Here is an 18,641-nt window from a genome sequence, read left to right as displayed (position 1 = left end):
GGAATAACATCGTGTAATAAAAATCAAACCCACAAGATTATAATTTGCGTAATTACTGGTGGTAGGACCTCTTGTGAATCCACAAGGGGAGGCACCACCGCTCTGCCTATTTTTGCCATGAAGCAGTAATGCGTTTCGGCTTGAAGGGTGGGGCAGCCATTGTAACTATACTGAGACCCTAGAACTTATATCTCAAGGTGGGTGGCGTATTTACGTAGTAGCTATATCTATGGGCTCCAGTAACCACTTAACACCAGGTGGGCTGTGAGCTGGTCCACCAATCACAGCATTAAAAAAAACGACTCAAAACATCTACGCAGAGAGTACAAACGTTTACAAACTACAAAATTGCAAGTGATCTTATTGACGTCAACAATGCTAGAAGCGGCTAATCAGTTGCACGTTACGATTTATCATCATCATCATTCTTTCCTATTACCCTCTGCTGGGGTGTAGGGCTCGAATCAAATTTTTCTATTTATATCGGTCTTGGGTAGTCTGTTCTAGCTCCTCCCACGTCGTGCCCAAGACTCCTAGCTCCTGCTCCACCGAGCGACGCCAAGATGTTCTGGGGCGGCCTCTCTTCCTTTTGCCAGACACTTTCCAGGTCAGTGCTCTCTTTGATAGGTGGGTATCGGGCTTTCTCAAAGTGTGACCAATCCAATGCCACTTCCGCGTAAGGATCTCCTTCTCCATTGGTGTCTGCTTAGTGATAAGTTGCGATTAACTTAGCCAAATAGCTGTATCACCGCAATCCAAAATGAAAATCGCTTAACAAAGTAAAAGGTGCAATAGCTTCTCTGTACGATTGCTCCAACTCACGCAAAAGGAGCTACAAATTGCTTTTCAATTCGTACTGAATCTGTTTAGATTGAACTCTCTTTGGACTTATTTGGACGTTTTGTCTGATCGAAATGAAAAAAAAACCATTGAACTCGTTTGAGAATAATCTATTGAGAGTTTTTATTTTGTCTGAGTTTTAAGATGACACTGAAGGTTGAGTTTAAAAAAATTGTAATAACGTTTTTTTTTAAATGGCCAATTACGCCTAATATACCAGACACGCACTAGTATAAAGGGCCAAGGGGCAGTAATTACTCAAAAATAATATGTAAATTTGGCGGGTTTTTACAAAATTAGGTTCTTTCTTAGAAGTCATTCGTAAACATGTTTAAAAGTAATTATATTATTTGAACACCAGCAGAGTCGCACCCAATACCGTCTTTAACATAAGGGCACACGGGGCCCGTGCCCAGGGCCCCCATTCTCAGGGGTCCCCGAAAGACCGTCAATTTCTCTCACACGTTTATTCTCATAACATTTTTGTCGGGCACATTACACTTTTTTCACAAATCAGTAATCAGAAGGTATTTACAAGACATATACTATGCCTATAATAGAAGATTTTGCTCAACAGAAATCCCGTAAGAAACCGTTATCGAAATCGTAACCAAAAAACCAGTCTAATTCTATTATCTAATATCATCAATTCTAAATCAATCAATTGTAATATCATAATTTTCGAGTTGAGCGGTAGGCAGCGGCTTGGCTCTGCTCCTGGCATTGCTGAAGTCCATGGGCGACGGTAACCACTCACCATCAGGTGGGCCGTATGCTCGTCTGACTACAAGGGCAATAAAAAAAAATATATTATTATAATTCACTTTTTTTACTTTTTTTTTTTTTTTTTATTGCTTTGATGGATGGACGAGCTCACAGCCCACCTGGTGTTAAGTGGTTACTGGAGCCCATAGACATCTACAACGTAAATGCGCCACCCACCTCGAGATATAAGTTCTAAGGTCTCAGTATAGTTACAACGGCTACCCCACCCTTCGAACCGAAACGCATTACTGCTTCACGGCGGAAATAGGCGGGGTGGTGGTACCTACCCGTGCGGACTCACAAGAGGTCCTACCACCAGTGATTACGCAAATTATAATTTTGCGGGTTTGGTTTTTATTACACGATGTTATTCCTTCACCGTGGAAGTCAATCGTGAACATTTGTTGAGTACGTATTTCATTAGAAAAATTGGTACCCGCCTGCGGGATTCGAACACCGGTGCATCGCTTCAACACGAATGCACCGGACGTCTTTTCCTTTAGGCCACGACGACTTTCCAAAGGGGCCTCAAATTCTTGTGTGCCCAAGGGCCCCATCCTAGTTTAAGACGTCCCTGGTCGCACCACGATGTAATAATAATAAATAAATATATAACTGGGAACAAATCACGCACGGTTATGCGGCCCTAGATTTGATTTTTGCGCAATTTGAATTGAATTCTGAATTTGCGCCCAATTCGATGCGCACGATTCAAAAATCAACAGCGTCGAAAAGTGAACTTACTACTTGGTTTAAGCGACATTTTGCAACTTAAAAGGAGAGCCATTTAAAGTTTAAAATTTGGATAAAATATAATTACAAAAAAAACTGGGAGAGAAAAGAAACGGGACTATCATCGGTGCGCTCTCTCAATTATATGCAAATATTTTGAACTGATGTATCAGTTGCAGAGAGCGTAAATATACAAATTAGAATAATGAGAAATATATATATATATATAATACATTTCTAAAATTTAAAGTCAGCTTTTCTGAAAACTATAACATACAATGTGAAGTCAATTATAAAATGAAACTAGCTAATATCTAGCAATTAAGATAAAAATAAATTTAAGGTGCGTCAAGTGACATTGAAATGGTAAAAAATTAACCCGCCAAACAATAATCAATGTAAATTTTTTTTTTTTTGGTCAAGAGGAAATCGCCGGACTTCCGCCCTTTTCTGGGGATACTGAGCGGGGTATGTCAGAGTCGAACTGACTAAAACCTCCTGTCGCTCAACAACCAACGTCCAAACCTCGCATGAGACAGAACTCATGACAAGGCAAAGGGGGGAAAGTGAAGCGTTTAGTGCGGAGCACATCTCTCCCATCACCCTCCCCCTCGGGACGCCGGACTGGCGGTCGTCGGCGCCACGACCACCAGCCCTCTCGGTCGGCAGACTGTCCGAAGCCCGCCTAGATGGCGCCGGTTAGTGTATGCACATAATACATTTTATAACTGGCTGATTAAAAGAAAACACCAATGAAAATATAAAATGTAATTTTGGAATAAATGAATTTATAGTTTTTCGAAATAATCTTTGAGAATACGAGATGCATTACTAATGCGCTTTAGAAATCCTACTCAAATAACATTGAAAGTTCATTGTTAATGAACAAGTTTATGTAATGTTGCTTATTAAAATTTCCACTCGATAGAAACGAAAACTAAATCGCATTGCTACACGTGTTACGTCGCAAGGCTAACTTATATCACAACAATTCATTCATTCGTATTACTCACACACACTATGTACTTTATATAGTATATATATTTATACTAGACATACATATACTCTATTCATTTCAAATTGAACGATACGACTGTAATAAGAAATTATATCATTCAACTCAGTACAGTGCTAGGTAGCGTAAGTAAGAATGAGGTCGGTTTTAGGATTGTGCCTTATATTTCTCGCGAATCAAGTTCAAGGCTATACAGTGTTAGTGATTACTGCTTTGCCGTTCAGGAGTCTTAATATCCTCGGAGCTAGTGTTGTTAGCCATCTCCTTAATGCCGGACATGAGGTATTGGGTTTTTATTTATTTATTTGTGATACTATAATGACGGTTTGAAGTGAGTGCAATTGCAAACCTTCACGGTGCTTTTGAAGTTGTATTAGCTTGGGTTTTTATTCTTTTAATAATTTGTATCGAACCGGAAGACGTAGCGTGGGTATGCCTCGTAATATCAATCGAAAAGCACTTAAAGGTCGCGGGGCTTCCCTGGATGTAGGCAATATAAGACGTACATTATTATATATCGTTTTGTTAACCTTGAGTAAGAGCTATGTCCAACAGACGTCTGTCCTACTACTAATGGTCAACCTCCCGTTGATCTAAAAATCATTTAAACTCAATAAATTCACTAGTCTGTCTATTCAGATAGTAAAGTTGAGCATAGGCAATTCGGAGTACTTCAGGATTAGGTTTTTTTATATTATGTAATTCGTACATAGTACCAGTTCTATCTGAAGGAAATTCTTATCTTTTATTTTGATATGAATTATCTTCTTAACCTACAATATGTTTCTGTACATAGTTACATCTTACATCCGATTGTCAGTCAGTGCGTCCAATACAATAGAACAGCGAATTAAATTAGATTAAGGCCATTCAATTGGTCGTGGCCTGATAGTTTAATAGGACAGTGTCCTTGGCAACAAACAAATCCAGTACTATGATTTAATTCTGGACAATAAACAATTTAAAACTTAAAAAATAAAAATTAAAAAAACCCACGCTTTTTTTAAATAAAATATATGTTTTTTTTACACTATTTTCAATTTAAATTTATTAAAATTTAATTTCTATTTTAGTTGAATTTTATATGAAACGTGTTTCTTAATTTTTTTAAACTATTATTTTTTTTTTCCCCTATCTATGCTGATAACCTTGAGAGGCTATTTCAACTTCTCCTTGACGTGTAGGTGAACTCGCGGGGCTCTAACCGGGAGTGTTGCTAACACTGGCTCTAGCAAGAGCAGTGCTCCGCAGAATCTACCGGATCGGATACGCGACCCACTGAGAAGATCCGGCGAAAAACTCAGTGGGCTGTGTCGGTGGGTTAATTCACTCGTCGAGCCCTTCGTCGCAAGCGACGGGTTCGACGAGGACAGTGACCGGAAGCTCCGATAACGACCCATAAGGTGCACTTGTATGCTCATCTAGAGCAATAAGAAGAATCGTGAAAAAAGCAGCTAATAAGCTATCTAATATGATTATTATTCATGATCTAAGTTCAAGCGACAAAGCCAATATGAAGAATACCTTAACTCACGACTGCATTTCATTTTCCAGGTAACTTACATAACAACATCTCCTCTTAAGGAGAAACCGAAGAAAAACTACCGAGAAATAGACGTCAGTGCAAATACCGAAATCTTTAAAGGTAGGTAAACGTTAAATCAAATAAAATAAATCTGCCTATTTATGCCGTGAAGCAGTAATGCGTTTCGGTTTGATGGGTGGGGCAGACGTTATAACTATACTGAGATTTTAGAACTTATATCGCAAGGTGAGTGGCGGCATTTACGTTGTAGATGTCTATGGTCTCCGGTAACCACTTAACACTAGGTGGGTCGTGAGCTAATTTTAGTAAGCCCAATTCCCTTGCCTAGCTTAGGTTCTCGAATTAATTCTAATAGATAATGACCGAGCTTTGCTGGGTTTTTTTATTTATAAATTGTGTGTTTTAGAAATTATGTTTAAATACGAATTACATATTGATAAAATGATGAAATAAGAATAATATTTTTCGATCTTACTAACAGCATAATAAAAAAAATATGAGCTGGTTATTTAATGAAAAAATAAAAATAATTGATAAAGTTGATTCTTGAAAACACGAATAAAACAACATTTTCTGCAAATAAATCGTAGCTAGATCGATGATTTATAGCCCCCGAAATCCCCTGTATACTAAATTTTATGAAAATCGTTGGAGCCGTTTCCGAGATTCAGATTATATATATATTTACATATATACAAGAATTGCTCGTTTAAAGATATAAGATAAGATATATGTCAAGGAATTACGTCGCGTTTGATATAAGAGTATCGACTACAAGTTTAGTGAAGTAATGACGTATGATGACATTTGAATGTAAAATACTAAGCTCTACCATAATTAATCATTAAATAAATTTCCTCTGTGTGTCAGATGAACTAAGAATAGTATTTTATCTTCATAAACAAAAACATTCACTTGATTTTAAAATACTCCGTGATTCGTAACGTCGTGTTTTGGTATTTATGACAGTTTTTGTGTCTACTTCAATAAAAATCTTTAAATTCTTAGGTGAAGAAATGATTGATATAGCCTGTTTAATGGATAACAAAGTCGAAATGAACCACATATTTGATCTACAAAATATTACTATCGCAAACGCTTTGATGACATTCGAAAACGAAGACGTAAAGAAGTTAATACAAAACACGAATGAAAGTTTTGATGTGGTCATTGCAGATTACATAGATACAGAAGTTTATGCCGCGTAAGTATATTTACTATACTATAACTGATATCTAAGTGCTCAATGTAAGTAAATATAATTATCGAAATGGTTTTCAGGCAATATAAAATTAAACAAAAAGTTTGTTCAAAGCTATTAAATCATACAGCTGAATCTTATAAACCTAAGCTTTTTTTCTCCCTACCTATGCTGATAGCCTTTGAGAAGCAATAAGGAAAACTCTCTAATCGACACTAACCCCCGTATCTTTAATCGTTTACACGAGCTTAACTCGACTCGACTCAACCTCCAACGCGCGTTTTGGTATGCTTAGTCGTAAAAATAAACTCCACTCAAACGTCATTGGAAAATTTCCTAACCGGAGTGGAGTAAACGAAGTAAACGTCGCGACGTACCTTGACTTGACAGTTAGACATTTGAAACTCCTTATTTTATTTACCTACATAAGAGTCATATTTTGCTTACTACCTAATAAATAAAGTCAATGCGATTATAAGTTTTATTTATATAATAATAAAGTGGTGGTTGTGGAAAAGTACTTCAAGAACACGATGCAATCATAATCACACAAAAACGACGAATAAAAATACAAAGCCGGGTCCGAAATCTAAAATAATAATGGGTTAGAAAATAAATAATACACTTTCAAATTTACCGCACGCACACATATTTACCAATAACTCGAGGACAGTTGAGGAATATTGTAATAGTCGACTAAAAATACCAAACTCGAGTAAGTTTGGGAGGAATGCTCGAGCATCATCGGATGAGTTAAGAGTGGAGGACTATTTTACGAAACGTCTAAAGATACGGGCATGACCTTTTATCTTTTGAATAAGGAAAAATATTACGTCATGATTATGTCAAAACTTTCCTGATTCTATTAAAATTTACAGTTCGTAGGTAGCTACCTTAGCTACCTTACACAACGTTAAGTTTGATCTCGTAAATAATGAAGGCATGTAATGTCAGTTTCTCAGCACTGTATGGATGTCCTTTGATATGGCTGTCTTCGCTGAGGACTAATTGGCAGACTCTACGTTTGATCGACGAACCAACAAATCCCGCTTATACAGTCAGCTCGATATCAATGAACTATCCGCCTTTGAACTTTAAACAGCGAATTGAGGAACTGTGGGCCCAGTGGAAATGGCAAATAGTTAAAAGGTAACCGCTATTTAAACTTTGTTATTGACTAGTTCAATCCTATATTTCAAAGAACGCAGCAGTATGAATTATAAGTTACCACCAGTATAATTAACTATTTAAATAAATGTTACATAAAATATAATGTTTTTTGCAGACTCTATATTGTTTCACAAGAGGAAAAGATTTATGACAATCATTTCGTACCTTTTATAAGGAAAAGAGGTATTAAGCCGCCAAATTATGAAGACCTGATCTATAATGCTTCGCTGGTGCTAGCAAACGATCACCACTCATTAGGAAATTTGCCTAAAACACCACAAAATTTCAAACAAGTTGGAGGCTTTCATATAAGTAGTGTTGTGAAGCCTTTGGATAAGGTAGCTCAAACTAATTTTAATTATATCGTACTGACCCCACTACTTTTTATATTTTGGCCGGAAGGACTTATGTTCATAATACAAGTCGGTTTAGCTTTCATTCAAAAGATACAAGCTTTTGGAGTTGAAGGATTGTTGACGGCCCGGAAGCCTTTCCAACTTTACCAGGGCGGATGAGTTAATAGAGGCAACGCCAGGAAGGGTGGGGTTTCTTAAAAACCGAGTGCAACCGAGGGAACCGTGAAAATCCGGCGAGAATCTCAGCTAGTTGATTTTATGGTCTAAGTATCACATCGAACTCTTGGACCAGGGCGCGTCAAAGGTGGAAGAAACAAATATGCGTTCGTTGTTTGTTCAGACTACAACCACTAATTTAATAAAATAAAACAATGCATTACGGCCAAGTATACCTCGGAATGAAATGCGTCATTAATTTTATCCAAACAGACTCATTCTTCAATTTACAATACTGGAAATTCCTTAGTGTATAATTTATGACGCAACCAATATTCAAGTAGCATCCTGTTTGACATGAGGATAATGACATCTTTAAATATCATCAATCCTAACTTAACAGGGTTTGGAAATTAGTGCATTTTGTTCCCAATTTTTTTCCGGCAATAAATAGCCGGATGGATGCAGAGCAGGACTGATGGTTGTCGCAAGCCTTATGAAAAGTCTATGTCCATGTGTGGACATCTGAGAGCTGATAGATGACATAATAAATAAATTAGCAATATCTTTGAATGCTTTTAAAAATAAAATCATACATATCCTCGTTTGTCAAGATTCCGAGCTCTACTTTTTATTTTCTTGTATTTATGTCTGGTACCAACAAGACATGTTTGTTAATCTTTTTATTAACAGGTGCTACAAAACATAATGGACTCCTCGAAAGACGGAGTTGTCTACTTCAGTATGGGATCGGCCTGGCAAAGCAAAGACATACCGGAGCACATCGTGAATGAATTGCTCAAAGTATTCGGGAATCTTAAACAAACGGTTATATGGAAATTTGAAAAAAATCTGAACGATTTACCAAAGAATGTTCACATTGTTCAGTGGGCACCACAAACAAGCATTTTAGGTAGCGTTTTTTCCCGCCACAGGCGAAGATATTTGTACAAATTGATGATTAACAAGATTTACGGAACAGTTACACCAACTTCACCTAGAATTATAACTACACAGATTATACAGAATCCACCCAACGCGACTTTACCCTTAATAGTGATTTTAATAATACGTTATTATTTAAAATATTATTAGTTCATTGCATTTGTGCATAGTTTACCAATTCGCATATTTCTGTTGCGAAAAAGTCTGGTCATAATCATCAACTAATACCCATTGATTGTCTTCCAGTGCACTTTAACTACTGTCCACGATGCGCTGTGCGTTTTACGGTCTGGTATTTTTTGGACCTCTTGGACTTCTGCAATTTTATTTATTGACCATACAGTTTCATGCATGTCCATTAAATGACTTTCCATTTACAGCTCATCCAAATTGCCTCCTATTTATATCGCATGGTGGACTTCTATCATCAACAGAAGCTATACATTTCGGGGTGCCCATTATAGGGATACCTATTTTTTACGACCAGTTTGTCAACATCCAGAAAGCCGTGATTTCTGGTTATGGTATACAAGTTAAATTGAACTACGAGCTCCCAAAAAGCTTAGAGAAGGCTCTTGGAGAAATGCTAAGCGATAAGAAGTAAGTGCTTTTTTATTGCTCAGATGGGTGGACGAGCTCACAGTCCGATTGGTGTTACCGGAACCCATAAGCAACCCATAAGCATACAACGTGAATGCCGCCACCCACCTTGAAACATAAGTTCTAAGGTCTCAGTTTTTACAGTACAACGGCTGCCCCACCCTTCTTCAAGCCGAAACGCGATACTGCTTCACGGCAGAAATAAGCATGTTAGTGATACCTACCCGTGCAAACTCACAAAACGTCCTATCACCAGTAAGCCACCCGTTATATCATATGGACTTTAGTGTGGTATTTTTTATTGAAAGAATGATGTTAAGCAACAACATGAACTTCAGCGATACCAGAGCCTAATTTACGCTGCAACTTACTCCTAAGATTCCTCCTCATCAGTGATCTATGGATGAGAGCATCTGTTCCATCTCAGGAACATTATATTTAACTGATTACGGGTTCTTGAGCACTTCTGCCTAATTTTTTCTGTTATTTCAATATAAGAGACTGAGCTCATGCTCCAATAAATACAAAAACTGAAGGTACTTGAAGGGCGCCATTGAATAATTTTATATAACCGTTTTTATTTTAATTTAGATACCGAGAAAAAGCAAAACAGCTTTCTTTGATCTTCCATGATCGTCCGGTGTCTCCGGGTGCTGAGCTGGTCCACTGGGTGGAGCACGTCGTCAAGACTAGAGGAGCTCTCCATCTGCGCTCACCAGCACTGCACGTGCCTTTCTACCAGAAGCTGTACTTAGATCTGCTGGCAGCTATTGCAATGACATTGCTTATGATCAAATTGGTTATTGAAAAAACTCTCTCAAGTTTCTATAAGAAGACATTAAAACGGAAAGAAGATTAAATGATACCATTCAACTTTAATAACATTTCGTACAAGGCAATACAATTATTATTATTGATATTGTTGATTTGCGATCGATTTAGATCTGAATTAATGACGCCACCAAGTTCATTATTCATTATTTTCTTCAGTCATTGATGATGCTTGAAATTTTAGAAGCGCTCTCGCCAAACCATTTGAACAAATATTAAATAAGTTTTATTTTATTTTTGATAAATGCTTCAACAGTTCACATATAAATCGATTACATCATACTTAAAATAACCTAGATTATATAGAATATTATAGTGATAAGCTGTAATATACTTTTGGCTACAAAAGCAAACAATGTTGTCATGTGTTTTAAAAGTAACTAGAGGTCCCGCAGTAGTCGAAATTCGACTATAATTAGTTGGAATTGTAAGTTTGTACACTATTATGATTGTAATTTATACTTCTATAATCACAAATTTCGCCAAGATTACACTATAAAAAATATTAAAAAAGACAAACAATATTTAATCTATTCTCAATTTGACCACAGACGTCAAGAACAAAAGTTTGACAATAAATAGTATGCATGCGTGTGTGCCTCAAATACATGGTATGTGGTGTGTGTAATGTTTTCTTTATTGATTTAATGTATCTTTTATGCATTATTTTAAAAAAATATTATTATTGTGCACTTCTTCTCTATATTCTCTATAAGCGTGGAGAATTTCATACTCCTCCGTCCATGCAATTTTCGTAAAAAGGGATACAAAATTTTTGCTTCACGTATTAATATATAGATATGTTATTGGATGACGTAAATAAAACATTTGTTGTTACATCATATAATTAATTGACTGACTCGGTGCTAAAGTCATTAGCGCCCCTGACTGTTGCGCCCAGGGTCGTAGGTTCGATTCCAACGTCTGGCAAATATTCGTGTGATGAACATGTTTGTTAGCTCTCTGTCTTTTTTTTATTGCTTAGGTGGGTGGATGAGCTCTCAGCCCACCTGGCGTTAACTGGTTACTGGAACCCATAGACATCTACAACGTAAATGTGCCACCTACCTTGACATATAAGTTCTAAGGTTTCAAGTATAGTTACAACGGCTGCTTCACGGTAAAAATAGGCAGGGTGTTGGTACCTACCCGCGCGGACTCACAAGAGGTCCTACCACCAGTAATTACGCAAATTATAATTTTGTGGGTTTGATTTTTATTACACAATGTTATTCCTTCACTGTGGAAGTCAATCGTGAACATTCGTTGAGTACGTATTTCATTAGGAAAATTGGTACCCGCCTGCGGGATTCGAACACCGGTGCATCGCTCAACACGAATGCACCGGACGACTTTATCCTTTAGGCCGTCTGGGTATGTATTATCTAGACATATATTTATTTCAACGTATATTATAAGTATGTATGTCAGTCTTTGATACCCATAACAAAGGGAATCCTAATTTGGGACCGGATGATCGTGCGTGATTTGTTACCAATTATTTATTTTTTATATAGGTAATTACATCGTATCAAGTGTACTCTACGATTAACATTAAGTGTATTCTTAGGTGTACGTGGCCGAATATTTACGCGCTGAATTTCTTGCACATACATACATACATTATAACATATTTTTGTCGTGTCTCTTTTATAATTTTAAAACAACTATTTTCAAAGAAATGTTGAAAATTGCACTTATTATGTAAATTGACAATTTATCGTAGGAATTAATTAAATTATTGATTAACTTCATTAAAATACACTGGTGAACAATAGATCTATTATTCATGTCTTTTTCTATTTCCTGTGTATATAATTAAAGTGTTTTTTTTGCAGTTGCAAAATTTTATACACGTACATTTAAAATTAAAATTACGTGGGATTATTTTTTTAAATTAGTTTCTTTAACAAGAATGTTTTTAGTGAATAAATTATACCCCCTATGTAGATAATCAATTTTGACAGTCGGTTTTTAAATTAAGGTTAAAGCAAGATCAAGTGATCTGGAACCTGACAATGTTCCTGTCCTTATCCATGAGACATTGCAAACCAATATATACCTCAATTCCATTAAATAAGTCAAGTGGATTAAATACTTAATATTTAATTGACATGTAAACATATCGTCTTTTCGCATTAAAAGTGTACAATTTCCAAAAATATACGAAATTGAGTTAATATGCGGAATCATTTGGTATCACCAGTATTTTTCTCATAAATTAGATACTGTCAAAAGAGCGTAATTTAGTTTTAGTTTTTTTTTTTTAGTTTACCTATATTTTGACTACTACTAACAAAATTAATACATAATTTTATCTTACTTTAAAAGACAGATAATGTAACTGGTAAATAATAAAAAATAAATGCTGCAAAGATGATTAATATTAAAAATATCACATGTTAAGCCTTTAAAACACTCTCCTGTAAAATTAGTAAGTTTTGAGATTACTAGATGATGACCGAGCTTTGCTCAGCTTTTTTTTTATATAGCGCCATCTTGTTGTGTCTTTAAAGCAGTAAAAATAGTATTATTATTCGCCAATAGATGTCGGGAAGAGTCATAAAGTTGATTATCGATAAAGTTGATTATTGAAAACACGAATAAAACATTTTCTGAAAATAAATTGTAGCTAGATCGATTTATCACCCCCGAAATCCCCTGTATACTAAATTTTATGAAAATCGTTGGAGCCGTTTCCGAGATTCAGATTATATATACAAGAATTGCTCGTTTAAAGGTATAAGATACAGTTTTAATGCGAGAAGACGATATCCAATGTAATCGATTTCAAAGACAATTAATTATCTCCTTCAACAAATGTTGGATGGTTCTTGACGTCAGTCCTAAAATTAGCTTGATTTTATCACATGTAATACAACTAACTGATAATTCTAGAAAAAAACGACCAGTAAGCCAGCTTAAGAAATAAACTATTATTAAAATACAAATATGTACGTATCAACCTAACTTACCAAAGTGAATCTAATTTATACCATGTGAATGGTACTTTAGAATTTAGAAAATATTACTAAATCTTTCATTCCATCTTCTCGTGTACTATACCCCGAACCATAAATAATTTTATCACATTCTTAATTAAGAATGTTAATGCCATCAAAACTAGCATAACTAGGCCCAAAAGGTCCAAATACATCTTTTGGTATAAAGGCACGTCCAATGCCGGAGATCGTAGATAAGTGGCTCCACGAGTGTGAATAACATGTTCGACCCAGTGTACCAGTTCTTTTCTAGGATTTACTGATCTATGGTGGAATATTTCTGACCACAGCTTGGCTTGTTCAAGATACCTGTCAATGAAAAATATTGTCAACATGTATCCTGGTCCTGCTATAGTCTAACGATATTTGAGAAGCTAATTCCACGTGGCCAAAAACTATTGTGATTATCTACCACTTTACAATTCAAGGAAGTCCTGGTTGCATATCCGTATCTATTAATTAAAAAAAAGGATTTTGTGGTTTTATGAAACCAAGGTAAAAGTGAATTTTTTTTTCACATTATAGACATTTAACTAAAAGTTTTTGGAATAATATTCCATTAAGGGTATAAAAATCGCTTTATCAATCTTAATTTTATACTTGGAAAATTGGAATGATAATGGGAAAGGATAAAAGTAGACTATGTCTCCAACTAATATTTTTATTGAACCCGCCGCCATATTGGCCTTGGCTGCTCTGACGAGCGCCTTTCACTTTATCCCTACTCCGCGGCCGACCGTCACGCGACATGCAACACACAGACGAAAAAGTTTGAGACGATGTAACCGAAAAGAATATAACCCTACTAAAACCGGCGCACGTTGTCGCCCGCCTTAAATTAGTAATTTAAAATGAATAATCCTTGCACTATTTCGGAATAAAGAATTGCTTGTTCCTTTGCTAAATATGAACCTCTGATATAATAACAACAAACAACATAGTAACCACATAGAATACATATGACGGCGACAAATGGCATTGTAACTAGACTATTAACGGTTAGGAAACTATAAACAATTAGCCGATTTTGGTTTTTGATCGAAGGGAAAAGTTGGGGCAGCCGTTGTGACTATACTGAGACCTTAGAACTATATCTCAAGGTGTGTGGCGCATTTACGTTGTAGATGTCTATGGGCTCCAGTAACCACTTAACATCAGGTGGGCTGTGAGCTCGTCCACACATCTAAGCAATAAAAAAAAAAAAAAAAATCTCGCAAAATTCTGTAATTCCAAAGGCATACCCAAGTCGCGATTTTCTTCTTCTGGTCCTTATGCCACATTATGTGGGGTCGGAGCAGAATGTCTTCGTATCATACTGCATAGGAATTTGGCGAGAGCTTTACGACCGGCCTACTACCTGAGATCTACCCTCCTTGGGATTTATCTAGGTACGCTACTATATCCATTGCAACATGCCTTAGGAACAGAGAATTAGTTGCTTCGTATGACAGATTACAAATTTTTAAACCTTTTTAAGACCATTACCAAATAGTGTATATCCTCATGTATCTGTTATCCGTTTACTCACCGTTTGTTATGTAAAATTTCATTGATTGCATGTTTTAAGTCACCCGGCAAATTGTAGGTGAGATCAACTTTCTTCGCGAAGCCCTTCTTTGAAACCAGATTAACGTTCTTAAATTGATCAGCGAACACCGGAATTCCTATTAAAGGTACCCCGTGATGATATGCTTCGGTAATCGACAACAATCCTCCGTGGGTAATGAAGAGAATACAGTTTGAATGAGCTGTAAATATATAATAATTTCGCTTAAAGTAAATGCAGTGAAATATTCAGTGCGTCTTAGCCAAATAATCCTGTACACCTATTTCAACGTTACCACCGCCCGCAACGGCATTAATATTAATACACTGCTGGCCAGATCTGTGAAATATTGCTTTATTTTATTTTTTTTATTGCTCGAGCAGGCAGACGATCCTACGGCCCAACTAATGGTAAGTGGTTAGCGTCGCTCATGGACGTCAGCAATGCCAGGAGCAGAGCCAAGCCGCTGCCTATCGCTATTAGAAGGCACCATTACCTACCTAGGCTGCCGTTATTAAAATAAAGTTAGAAATTAAAACGTTCCTTTCCTAAAGAATGAACAATCTAACAATGTAACAGCACAACTCTGTTCTTTTCTAGAGACCTTTTTTTATGATACTAGATTATTAATAGGATTTTTAATTGAAACACATTTAACTCGTTCGGTCAATTCTATCAAAAAATCCGGTCAAATCAAGAATCGTGGCCACTTTGCAAAGAGATTGTCACTTGAATCCATGGCGTTATACGTATAATGTGACTATTCCTTTAGCTTACATAGGTGCATAGTCTTTTATGGTTACTCACTTACCTAAAATACTCTGCTGCGGCAACCATTTCAAAACATGAACATTTTGAGGTAGATCAGCTATTTGTTCTTCGACCTTCCAGATAACTATTTGTTTCAGTTCGCTGAATACATTTAAAAGGCTTCGAACGAGATGTTCCGGCATATCCTTACTTTTCAAATTGCTCCCTAAGCTAAATAATATGACACCGTGCTTGGCATTGTCCATTATTGTTTGTAAATCCTGTCAAAAATATTGTTTAGATAAATATGAAAATGCTTGGAATTAAATAAAATTAACAATTTTGTTTTTCCTTTGACGCGTCCCTCGTCGGACGGATTCCTTTTGTTTGTTTTAAGTTTATTTTATAACAATGTATGTGACATATGCTAGCACCAATCGATGGCCTATTTTTTATGCGGTTATCACTCTCGATACACCCTATCTCCCTCGATGAGGAATCAGGTTAAAACTCCAATTTCATTAAAATATCGTTAGTCGATTGCGAGTCTTGCGAAATTGGTGATTACACACAAGACCACCCATGTGAACTTACAATATAACTGATAAATAAAAGAATAGTACATAATTTTGTGCTCTTTCAAAAACTACGGAATCTCCTAAAAGAAGTGCTCATAAGCATATCTTAAAAGTACATACTTTAACAGCCTATTCACTGCATAAATAGGTAGGTCATTGTAACAGAATTACTATTGTCAGTACGATCGTATCGTTTCTTGAGACTTGATTGAGTGTCTAAATGCAGCCCCATAAAAAATTAGTACAGTTTTATTAGTAGACTATATAGTTTTTACCCGCGACTTCGTCCGCGTGGAACAGTTCACAAATAATGCTTTATTTTAGAACAAATTTAGTATAAAAAACATTATAGTGAGCCAACCTTAACATATAAACATATGCTATCGTGGATATTTTTTTAGATCTTTTGAAGGGAAACAATTCTGTCATACATTATTTTAGCGAAAATTTAACCGTTTCTGCAGCACACGCAGCGGAAGTTCTTAAAAGGAAAAAAAAACCCGATTTTGAAACATTATTTATTGGTGCTCCGCTTGTATTAGTCTTAGCGTGATATTATGTAGCTTATAGCCTTCCTCGATAAATGAACTATCTAACACTGAAAGAATTTTTTAAATCGGACCATTAGTTCCTGAGATTAGCGCGGTCAAACAAACAAACTCTTCAGCTTTATAATATTAGTATAGATATTAACCTGAGCCACAGATTACTAAATAAAAACACGAGCCCTCGTTATAGTCAAGAATAATAACATTGTATTTAAAAAAATCTTACCAAAGACAGACGCTGTTTCTTGTCATCGATAAAAAAACCTCCGATTGATATAAAATTGGGCGGCAGTTTTACAGGGTAACCTATTGAATGGTGTGAATTACTCAGCACTAACGAAGCATTGTATCTCACTGCATTAAATGAAGGTAGGGGTTTCTTCTTTCTAGCGAATACGGGACCGAGCAATCTTTTAAACGCAGCATCCTCTTCACTAAAGAACTCTCTGAAAATGAACATCAAGTTATAATCTTGACATGAATTTTTTTTTTGGCATAACTTTGAGACACAGTTTTTGGTGAGCGATGTACTTTAGTTAGTAATGGTAAATACGATAAAAGATTAAGAAAAGATTAGATGATTTTGACTAATCTGATCTTGTGTTCATTAATTTATATGAAATAACGGTACAATTCATACAATATAGCGATATTTATTACTAACTCCAATAATAGAGATCTTCCTAAAAACTAGAGTAACAGAGGATATATGACGTATTTATAATAATAATAATAATAAGTCTTTAGTTTTTTTTTTTTTCCTTGTGGGCAGACGAGCATACGGTCCACCTGATGGTGAGTGGTTACCGTCGCCCATGGACTTCAGCAATGCCAGGGGCAGAGCCAAGCCGCTGCCTACCGCGAGCTACCTACCTGCCTACTGCCTAGTACCATTTGATTTAAATTACATGATTTCTTCTTTTGATAGTGATATCTTAATGCTATATTTAATTTTTTCCTACCTATTCTCTGTTAGTCTACGGAGCTATTCCGGCCACGTTCCTATGGGTAGGCCCACAGGCTCAACCTGACAGAATTTGCTAACACTCTAGCAAGGGATTCTATGATTAAACTTACATATCCTTAAAGAACAACGATGAGATCTGATAAAGTAACTCTTGGGTCCGTTCCCAAAAACGAAATGGCACAATTCTATCAAGGAAACAACGGCCCAGAAATACAGGATTGGGCATCTCGTCTACCAGTCTCAAGATTTGCCAGTGCGGATCCATAGTCGACATCCAAATCAATGGACAATCATACAATGATGCTAGCCTGGAAAATTAAACACAAAATCGTTGTAATATTATTTTTATATATTAGATTATCAATATAAACATATTTATTAAGGGTTCGCAAAGTGATTGGTTTGAAACGTATTACTTGTGTGTGTATTATAACCTATTTTGTACGTACGTATTTAGATTTAATTAAAACATTAATATAAATCCATTTTGTTACAACCGCCCAAGATACTGAGAGAGCCATCTCTCATCGAAAAACTAAACTAGCGAATAGCAGAAGAGCGCCATCTAGTAGAGAGTTGATGAACTAAAGATCTACATGATATTACTAATCTAATGTTACCTGTAATAATAATATAATCAACATGTTACCGGAAAGATCTTGTTAAGTGGTAGGTGACTTATGACAAACCTTCCTGAATTAAGGGGTGTGGGAGGTACTCGATTGAGTTTTTTTTAAACTTTGAACAACTGGCTGCTTGGGCTAACAGCTTATTCCAAGTGTGAGCCGGAACTCAATGACGCGCCCTCCCTACGTTAGGATAATGCGGTCCATGGGGCTACGTGGCTCCCAATGTAATGTCACACCTGACCCGCAAGAAAGTTGCAATTCTGTTTCGTCCACAACACGTTCCTAAGGGATAAGACATCCGGTGCATTCGAGTTGAGCGATGCACCGGTGTTCGAATCCCAGGCGAGTACAAATTTTTCTAATTAAATACGTACTCAACAAATGTTCACGATTGACTTCCACGGTGAAGGAATAATATCGTGTAATAAAAATGAAACCCGCAAAATTATAATTCGCGTAATTAC

At 36.2% G+C, this 18,641-nt stretch overlaps 2 protein-coding genes across 3 annotated transcripts in view; one reads left to right on the top strand and one right to left on the bottom strand.

Moving 5' to 3' along the window:
* Nucleotides 1–3,010: 3,010 nt before the first annotated feature.
* UGT10100 (UDP-glucosyltransferase) lies at nucleotides 3,011–10,780 on the top strand. Of its 2 annotated transcripts, none has more exons than XM_062669264.1 (8): nucleotides 3,011–3,035; nucleotides 4,907–4,997; nucleotides 5,907–6,102; nucleotides 7,054–7,248; nucleotides 7,385–7,607; nucleotides 8,475–8,694; nucleotides 9,107–9,326; nucleotides 9,918–10,510. In XM_062669264.1, exons 1-8 carry the CDS (start codon nucleotides 3,027–3,029, stop codon nucleotides 10,183–10,185), a joined length of 1,422 nt encoding a protein of 473 aa, XP_062525248.1. In that variant the 5' UTR covers nucleotides 3,011–3,026; the 3' UTR covers nucleotides 10,186–10,510. The 2 variants fall into 2 exon arrangements, with proteins under 2 accessions (XP_062525248.1, NP_001182390.1); NM_001195461.2 differs by lacking the exon at nucleotides 3,011–3,035 and adding an exon at nucleotides 3,451–3,634 and having other exon boundaries at nucleotides 9,918–10,780.
* Nucleotides 10,781–13,167: 2,387 nt separating this feature from the next.
* The window catches only part of UGT10289B (UDP-glucosyltransferase), a 10,904-nt gene continuing 5,430 nt past the window's right edge, over nucleotides 13,168–18,641 (bottom strand). The window contains exons 4-8 of the mRNA NM_001195460.1: nucleotides 17,659–17,856; nucleotides 16,808–17,027; nucleotides 15,517–15,736; nucleotides 14,688–14,907; nucleotides 13,168–13,468 (exon numbers count right to left, since the gene is read on the bottom strand). Coding sequence (NP_001182389.1) covers nucleotides 13,198–13,468; nucleotides 14,688–14,907; nucleotides 15,517–15,736; nucleotides 16,808–17,027; nucleotides 17,659–17,856 — 1,129 coding nt within the window. The 3' untranslated portion in view covers nucleotides 13,168–13,197. The remainder of the gene's footprint in view (nucleotides 13,469–14,687; nucleotides 14,908–15,516; nucleotides 15,737–16,807; nucleotides 17,028–17,658; nucleotides 17,857–18,641) is intronic.

The sequence above is a fragment of the Bombyx mori genome, chromosome 7 (genome assembly GCF_030269925.1).
Source record: "Bombyx mori chromosome 7, ASM3026992v2".
Taxonomy (NCBI): Eukaryota; Metazoa; Arthropoda; class Insecta; order Lepidoptera; family Bombycidae; genus Bombyx; species Bombyx mori.
The sequence above is the reverse complement of the archived record's forward strand: the minus strand, read 5'-3'. Positions and strand labels throughout refer to the sequence as shown.

Bases quoted from the DNA above. Each gene is read 5' to 3' on its own strand.
- UGT10100 (NM_001195461.2), top strand. From the start codon at position 3,488: ATGAGGTCGGTTTTAGGATTGTGCCTTATATTTCTCGCGAATCAAGTT. The intron at 3,635-4,906 runs GTATTGGGTTTT...TTCATTTTCCAG, and splicing joins TCCTTAATGCCGGACATGAG to GTAACTTACATAACAACATC. The intron at 6,103-7,053 runs GTAAGTATATTT...ATGTAATGTCAG, and splicing joins GATACAGAAGTTTATGCCGC to TTTCTCAGCACTGTATGGAT.